At 38.1% G+C, this 8,608-nt stretch overlaps 2 protein-coding genes across 3 annotated transcripts in view; both read left to right on the forward strand.

Annotated features, from left to right (window-relative positions):
• The window catches only part of LOC107716687 (endophilin-A3-like), a 5,650-nt gene extending 5,200 nt beyond the window's left edge, over positions 1-450 (forward strand). For both annotated transcript variants that reach the window (XM_016523195.1, XM_016523197.1), the window contains one exon: positions 84-450. In XM_016523195.1, the coding sequence (XP_016378681.1) occupies positions 84-292 (209 nt within the window). In that variant the 3' untranslated portion in view covers positions 293-450. The remainder of the gene's footprint in view (positions 1-83) is intronic.
• A 34-nt stretch (positions 451-484) lies between these two features.
• LOC107716683 (NEDD1 gamma-tubulin ring complex targeting factor) overlaps positions 485-8,608 on the forward strand; it is a 10,791-nt gene continuing 2,667 nt past the window's right edge. Inside the window, exons 1-15 of the mRNA XM_016523191.1 lie at positions 485-910; positions 1,453-1,596; positions 3,244-3,338; positions 3,421-3,537; positions 3,719-3,859; positions 4,168-4,397; positions 4,489-4,690; positions 5,278-5,431; positions 5,568-5,699; positions 5,786-5,830; positions 5,943-6,047; positions 6,637-6,681; positions 6,781-6,953; positions 7,033-7,216; positions 7,743-7,857. Of these exons, the coding sequence (XP_016378677.1) occupies positions 1,461-1,596; positions 3,244-3,338; positions 3,421-3,537; positions 3,719-3,859; positions 4,168-4,397; positions 4,489-4,690; positions 5,278-5,431; positions 5,568-5,699; positions 5,786-5,830; positions 5,943-6,047; positions 6,637-6,681; positions 6,781-6,953; positions 7,033-7,216; positions 7,743-7,857 (1,874 nt within the window). The 5' untranslated portion in view covers positions 485-910; positions 1,453-1,460. The remainder of the gene's footprint in view (positions 911-1,452; positions 1,597-3,243; positions 3,339-3,420; positions 3,538-3,718; positions 3,860-4,167; positions 4,398-4,488; positions 4,691-5,277; positions 5,432-5,567; positions 5,700-5,785; positions 5,831-5,942; positions 6,048-6,636; positions 6,682-6,780; positions 6,954-7,032; positions 7,217-7,742; positions 7,858-8,608) is intronic.

The following is an 8,608-nucleotide window of genomic DNA, read 5'->3' on the forward strand; positions in this document are numbered from 1 at the left end:
TTTTTTTTTTTTTGCTGTAAAGTGACCTTAACCTTGGGAAAGAAGCTGCATAAATAAAATGTATTTTTCTTCTTGTGTGCTAGATGATAATAGCCCCCCCTTGGATCAGCCTTGCTGTCAGGCACTTTACAGTTTCCAGCCAGAAAACCAGGGAGAGCTGGGCTTTAAGGAGGGCGACATCATCATTCTGACCAGCCAGATCGATGAGAACTGGTGTGAGGGAATGATCAGAGGGGAGGCTGGCTTATTTCCCATGAACTACGTCAAAGTCCTTGTACCTCTGCCACAATGACGGCGGGAAGGCACTGCAGCTGGACAACATGAACTGTGCCAGTTTTTGGAGATTAAAAACTTTGATTATTTGATAAAGGTTAATATGTGAAGCACTTCTGAGCCCTTGCTGTATATTTATCTATATTATCACTATGCAAAGTCATGTACCCTGCCTTGTATTCCTTATTTGACTTAATAGCACTCAGAAACATTAAATTACTTCTCTGAGTGATTTTATTTTTTCTTTGTCTTTCCTTAAAAATAAATCTTCTAGTAAGTGTTCTGTTGGTCTTATTAACTTATGTTTACTTGAATTTAACAGCGCTATAAACACTTGAACGCATATTCCTTCACAGACGTGTTTATGAATGCAAACTTTGACAAACGATATGACTTATATTTGCCCTCCCCACACAGGCGTTGCTGTAATTCCGAATGTTTCCTGTTTTTGAGCCCAGCGGCGCGCCGTAGTGGCGGTTCCTTACTGGAGCCACGGATGTTCAAATTTTATTGATATGACAAAGTTTTACTTTCAAATAAAAGGAATCATCTGTTCAACCACCGTGGATGTATTGTGCAGTTTTTTTTACGAGCATATTCCTCATTTCCCCCCACTCTTTTATAGTCTAAACCAAGGGTAAGTAAGTTAGCTAGCTGTTGCTAATCAGCTGATGAATGCAGAAACTGCTAGCACAACATTACGAACAGCAACAAAAAAGTGCGAATTGGAGAGTAAACGTGTTTTAATGAGCGTTACGGATTCATTCCTAATGTTTTTTGATCAGAATTAGCCGTTACAGTCGCTTTTATGTAACTGAATTTGTTCTAACTAAAGTTAAAGAAGATTTCATGAACTAGCTGCATTGCCCTTCGGCTAACTTGCATGTAACTTAGTCAAAGTCACTGAGGATATTTTAAGCGTTGTAAAGGCATAATTCAGACTCTAAATAATAGTTCAGACTACCAATAACACAATGTAAAGGTAAATTGGTGGCTATACAAAACGTTTCATTATTTGCTAATCAGAAAAGTGACAATAATGAAATAATAATGCTTTAAAGTGCAATGCTACACTATTGTTTGTAACTATTATTCCTGTACAAGCATTCGGGACTCTTGTCAACATTGCACGCGGTTGGTCGCGAGCCTGACAGCTGTCCATCTTTTGTCTCCTGGCAGCCGTTGCTATGGAGGACGTCACGCGGCTGGTGTCGTCAGGTGACTGCCTGAAGATCTGGGACTCGACTTCCATGACGGTGGTGGAGCAGTTCAACCCTCACAGTGCCACGCATCCAGTGGCTCAAGTGTGCTGGAGCAGCAGCAGTATCCTCTATAACTGTCACATCACTCTAAATCATTTCCATCAGCATTCTGAGCATCATTCACCCACAGTAATGCCAGTCGACATTGATAATGTGTGTTTGGAGCATATTTTCGAAGAGATATTTCCAAGGACAACCATGTTTACCAAAGTGAAGTTTGAAATTTCTCTGACTCTGGAGAAAAGTGTAGAAAAACAGTGTAAAAATAAATAAATAATTCATTTAATTATATTATATTAAAATAATACTATTCTATTAATATAATTATATTTTAAAAAGTAAATTAATAAAAAATTATATTAAAATAAATAGAAAATTAGGTTTAAAGGGGGTCATATGATGCTTTTTTAAAGATCATTATTTTGTGTATTTGGTGTAACAGAATATGTTGACATGCTTTAATGTTCAAAAAACACATTATTTTTCAAATACTGTACATTATTGTAGGTCCTCTATGCCCCGCCTCTCTCAAACGCTTCGTTTTCTACAAAGTCCCTCCTTCTGACAAGCGCAGTCTGCTCTGATTGGCCAGCTGACCCAGTGCATTGTGATTGGCCGAACACCGCAAGCACTCGTCGGAAATGTAACGCCCCTTACCATAATCGCGAGCTTCATCTTTCAAAATAAATGTAAAGACAGAGCCCGAAAGGGGAACAGAGTCGCGTGACAGACACAGTGATGAAGCTGGTATGTGTTTGCAGTACACAAGCCACGGTTAAGACAGCTGACTCCACTGTGATGTGACCCTGTCTCTCTCTCTCTCTCTCACACACACACACACACACGATGCGCAACACTCCGCATTTGAACAGTCAATAGCAAATACTTAAACTAATAACAAAACATACTTACAGTAGCTGATTCAGAAGTGCCAGATTGTCATAGCAAAGTCAGAATTACCTCCTCTCCTAGGTTCATGAAACGGTCGTCCATAAAATGCATTGCTGTTCTGTTGTAAGTGATCCAAATAAAGTGCTTTTGCTTTCGCACTTAAACACACAGCGTCTCCCTGACATGGCTGCTTTAACACTAACTGCGGTTACTGAAACCATGCCTTCTTTCTTTGCGTGCACATTTGGGCGGCATTATGCTAATATTTCCACATAGTGAGGTAGATATGTGGGGCGTGTTAGAACGAGCCGTTTTAGGGGGGCGTGGCAGAGTCTTAACTTTGATAAAGAATATCTCTTTGGTTTTGAGACTTTAGTCTTTGCAACTTCAGGGATCTTATCTGTGCACAATCAGCTTGTAACACTCCAAAGAGAAAGGAAAACTTGAAATCGCATCATATGACCCCTTTAAATAAATAAAATAAATAAATTTATATTCAATTAATTAAAAATAAAAAATACATGGTACAGTATTACTGAATTTAAAAGAAACCGTATTGACACTTAATAGGAACTAAATATTTTCCGAATAATATTTTAAATTTGCATAATATACCAATTTAAATTATTATAATTTGTGTCTTTATACATGAAAATATATAGCTGCCTTTTAAATTTTAGAATGGGGACCCTCGCATGTAGATGATTATATTTAGGGGTCCGTGGCATCTAAAAGATGGAAAGCCCCTGAGTTGGACAAACACGGTGCATATTTATTTTTTCATAGATGGAAAGGTGTTTGCCTTGACAGTGTTCAGACCAGTACTTGGTCAGTGCCAGCAGTATAGGGGACAAGCTGGTGGTGTCCAGCCTCAAGTCATCTCCAGTTCCAGTAATGGAGCTGGGTGAAGGGGTGAGCTGAGGACCGTGATATCTTCTATCCTATCTAAATATATCTTGGTTATGTATGCCTCATAATGGCCTTTTGTTTGTAGAAAAAGCAAACCCGTGTTAGTCTGAACTCCACGTCACAGTTCCTGGTCAGCGGAGGACTGGATAACACGGTTAATATCTGGGATCTAAAGACAAAAAGGTTGCACCGAAGCCTGAAGGTATCACATGGTTACAAACATATTTTAAGCATGTTTGAAAGTTTCAAAGGACATTCAGTGGGAAGTTTGTTGGAAGTATGTTCTTCCATGAAGCTAAAATACAACCACAAAAATGCCCCAAAACAGACGGTGGAATCAGCCACATCCTAATCCATCCTGATCCATGTCTCTTTCTGTGTAGGACCACAAGGAGGAAGTGACATGTGTATCTTTTAATGGAGGCGATAGCTACACAGCATCAGGCTCCACTAGTGGAGATATCATCCTCCACAGTATCACAACCAACCTGTCCAGCAAACCCTTCGGCCATGGGCCAAATGTGGTGAGTTTGACATTTTTAGTCTGACAAAATATAGTGAGTGAACTAAACTAAACTTTATATTTTAATTGTCCTCAGTTCAGTTTTGTATAAATGAGAAATATTACTATTGTAATATTTCACTGTAAATTAAAGAAATTGAGCATTTGAGAAAAAGTTTACTTTATTTTACAGTACAACTGTCTTAATTTCTTCATTTTCAAATGTTCAACCATCTAGATTTTATTTTGGTGGAAAACTGCATGTAGACTTGGTTTCATTTCGATTAATCAGGTAGCCCTAGTATAAAATACAATGTGATCTCTCTTCAGCCCATCCATGATCTGAGGTACTCGCTGGTGAAGAGGTCTCTGCTGGGCACGGTATCTGACAGTGGCTCTGTGGCACTCTGGGATGCTAACACTCAAAAGGAGCTGCACTTGTTCGAAGGGGCGCACAAAGCCCCATGTTCAGGGTTGGCCTTCTCTCCGGCCAATGATTTGCTCTTCATCACTGTGGGGCTTGATAAGAAGATTGTCTGCTATGACACCTCCAACAAAATGTAAGAGAAAACATCACATTTAATAAGCAGTTTTTGGACACTAGGGTTTTTGTTTTTTAAATCAATTTAATGTGTGTGCTTATCTCCACAGGGTGTTTCGTAATAAGCAGGTGGAGTCTCCACTCACAGCCATTGATTTTACTCCAGATGGAGCTGGACTGGTTGTGGGCTCAACACAGGGCAGAATTTACCTGTATGATTTGAGAAACCTCAGCGTGCCGGTCAAAATCACCACGGCTCACAAGACGTCAGTGACCTGCATTCGCTTCCAGAACTCCACCTCCAAGTTAAAGGTACAGCTGTCTGTGTTATTTGTACATAAACACATTTCTTCAGAACCACCCTCGGTTTCATGTGAGGTAGTGGTGTTTTTTTTGTTAAACTGACTCATTTCCTCATCATTCAAAATGTGGGGATAAAAATATCATGCAAACATTTGTTTATTTAATAGTTTGTTTGTTTCAATTTTTTGGTAAGTTCTCATATAGCTTAAAAATTCTGATTGAGAATATATTTTGAATGATTGATTGGTATGTATCATGCAGTGTTTTATGTGAAATTCATTTTATTTAATTAGTTTGAATTAATTTAATGTAGTATTTTTATTGATGTAATATTTAATATTTTAATATTTAGTTATTCTTATTTTTATTAATTTAATATTTTTATTTGACTTATTTAAATGTTTGCAATATCTGATATAGTTATGATTAAAGATGCAGTAACATGCATTTTATGAAATAATTGACTTAAATTTTAATGTATTATGATTTTCTTATTTTATTTTTTTATTTTACAATTTTTGTAACATCTGATGATTTAAAAAAATGTTGCCCCTACATTGAACTATTCAAGATTATTGAAAATGACTTGTTTCCAGTCCACTAAAACATCCAGCAAGTCTTCTCAATCAAATAAGAGGATCTCAGCAAAACTGGGCGGTCAGCAGACGGGACCTTCCACTCCAACATCTACAGTCCCACCCAGTGTGCCTGGCTCTGAATTTCCTGGTGATGGACAAGCCCAAGTCACAGGTCAACATTCCTTTTTATGTCTATAGGTGGTTTTATTCCTTATTCAGTCATATTTGGTTAGCTCGGTTAGCATTTCAAAGCCCTGTTTATAGCTTTTGTAATGGCTTTATAGGTACTGAATGTTTTGTCTTTGTAGGAACTGCTGGTGAAGTGTTCTCCAGAGAGGCGGAGGGTCAGCACAGCCAAGGTCAGCTACCGAATGTGGAGAAATTTAGCAGCATCGGTCGGAACAGCCTAAACCTGGATATTTTCTCCCCTCTTAATGATGGTAAGATCACTTCTTTTTCATTTCTATTAATGTATTGTTCTTGTTTTTTCTTCTTTATCTTCATCTGTCTTCTCTCCTCTCTACAGGTTTCAAAACACATGGTTTTGCTGATACTCCAACTTCAAGAAATGGTGAGTGTTTTTTATTATGTTCAATCATAAATGGCAGAGTTCAAGAGATTATGATTGTCGTATATTAATTACATGGCTAAATGTTTTTTTGGCATTTCTCTCTTGTCTCTAGGAGGCAGTATAGATATGTTCTCGAGGGAAGGGGAAGGCCAGCACAGCACAGACCGGTTCAGAATCGGCCGAAACAGCTTGGACATCTTTTCACCTGTACGAGATGGTGAGGCAACTTTTCCAACTGGTCTTTCACAGCTTTGCCTACTACATTTAATATATGTAGACTACTGTAGGTAGATTTTTCTTCTACTTTTTTCATATTTTTAAAGTCACATATGCTCACCAAAAATACAGTAAAAACAGTAATATTATGAAATATTATTACATTTAAAATAACTGTTTTCTGTTGTAATATATTTTAAAATGTAATTTATTACTGTAATGCAAAGCTGAAATTTCTGCAATTATTACTCCAGTCTTCAGTAACACATGATCATTCTAATATGCTGATTTGCTGCTCAAGAAACATTTCTTATTATCGTTGTTGAAAATAATTGTGCTGCTTAATGTTTTTGTTGAAACCAGGATACATTTTTTGAACGTGACGCTTCCATTTTCAACAGCATTTTAAATAGAAGTATTTTATAACATTATAAAAGTTTTGCTGTCACTTTTGATCAATTTTTAAAAGTATATAAAAGTATAAATTAAAATATTAATTAAAAAGGTTACTTATTCCACACACACACACACACACACACACACACACATATACTGTATATTTACTAATTATTTGCTAATTATCTCTTTAGAGTATAAAGGGCACAGGCTGAGTGATGTATCAAGTGGAAAAAAAGGCAAGTTTGTATAAACTAATCAACATGAGCATAATAAGAACAATGAAATAACAAGATTTCATTTACGTTTACCAACATTAGCATTTCCTGTGTTACTAGACTTTGAATACCTACCTCATTTTCCTGGTGGCTCGTCCCAGAGGAAGACCCCATTGGGCACTCCAGGCAGTCGCTGCTATAGTCCGTCTGTGGTTCAGACTCCTCCACCAATCAAAGAGGAGGAGCCCATCACTACCCCACCGCAACAGACTGATTTACAGAACGGCAACAAGGTCCAACTCGTTTTGTTTATCATCTAACACTTTTTTTGTATTCATAAATTCAACTTTTTTTAATCTGGATTATTGACAGGTGGAGAAGAAGAATGTCCTCCAGCAGGACTATGATGTCATAACCACGCCCCCTGCTGCTCAGAGCACACGTGTTCAGTCCGTGCAGCCGCTCAACACACCTGAGCCCAGTCAGAGAAGAGATCTGCCCTCCCAACTCATCTATGACTCGCCAGTCAGCGGAGCTCCTCCTGCTGCTGCACCAGGTATGTTTGAATGGGCCACAAGTAGATTAAAAATTGCTTTAGGCTGCGTTTACACTGGCACAAAAAATCAGATTTTTTGCTCACGTCTGACACAGATTGGAATTTTTGCTCAGAACTCCAAGCCACCACAATGCAAGGGCGGCACGTTTGCCCATAAAGACAGCGTTTTAATGCCGGCGTGCTGTATGCGCTCGCATTTTATTGAGGTGGGAACTTTATATATTGGTAAGAAATTGCACAACATTCAGGAGTTAGTTTTCCAATAATAATGGCCACTCAACGTGAATTATATAAATCATTTTAATAACACGGCCATTCAAAACCCGAGGGTCTACCATGTGCATAGTAAAGTGATCAGATGGGAATTTTGGGCGAAACACAGATATCGGATACCAGTCGTGTCCAAAGTGAATGTAAACAGATGGGTCAAAAAAATCAGATATGGTCAAAAGATCGGATCTGTGCATTAAGATCTGCAGTGCAAACGCAGCCTTACACAGTGAGTGACGGATGTTTTGATCTAAAGTTCCCGCTCCAGCGGCAGCAGTCGAATCTGGAGCCGAGGGCCGTGGAGCTCCACTCACCTCCGTTCAGATGAACTTTGTCCGTAATATGATCCTTGAGGCACTGGAGGACTTCAGGTGAGTTAACACAGATTTCTGAAGAGTAATCTAGAGATCACTTATTTAAATTAAAATGACTTTTCTATTGTAATACATTTTCAAATTTATGGAAATTAAAAAAAATTTAAAAACAAAACCCTAATTCAAACTATTAATAAAATATTCAGTAGTATCTCAATGATACAAAAATAACACTAGATTGTGTGTGTGTGTGTGTGTGTGTCAGAGGTGTAAAGAGTACCTAAAAACCATACTTGAGTAAAAGTACAGATACCTCACAGTGAAAATTACTCCACTACACGTTACAAGTCAGCAATTCCAAAACAACTTGAGTAAAAGCCTTAGATAGACTGATTTTAACAGTACTTAAGTATTTTACTTATACTAAATATAGGCTCAAAAAATGCACTAGTCAAAGAGACACGCTAGTTAAAAAACTGTAATGTTGTGGAGAAGCTGCGGAAAACAGGCAGAGGCAAGGATCTATGTGCTGGTATTTCATGGAAAAACTAGAACAAACAATATGGAAAAACCAAAGGGAACAAAGAACAGAATGACTGGCAAACAGACAACCATTACATTCAACAACTCACAAGGAACTAAAGAAAAACTAGGGCTAACTTATATACACACAGGGGGCTAACAAGCTTAACAAGACACACCTGGGGAGACTAATCAAGGGGAACCAATGAACAAACGGACTACAAACTGACTACAAACACCACGGGAGACAGGAAGTGACATAAAAGTCCAGGGCAAGGCACAGAGA

The sequence above is a fragment of the Sinocyclocheilus rhinocerous genome, unplaced genomic scaffold (assembly GCF_001515625.1).
Source record: "Sinocyclocheilus rhinocerous isolate Xijiao unplaced genomic scaffold, SAMN03320098_v1.1 scaffold1201, whole genome shotgun sequence".
Taxonomy (NCBI): domain Eukaryota; kingdom Metazoa; phylum Chordata; class Actinopteri; order Cypriniformes; family Cyprinidae; genus Sinocyclocheilus; species Sinocyclocheilus rhinocerous.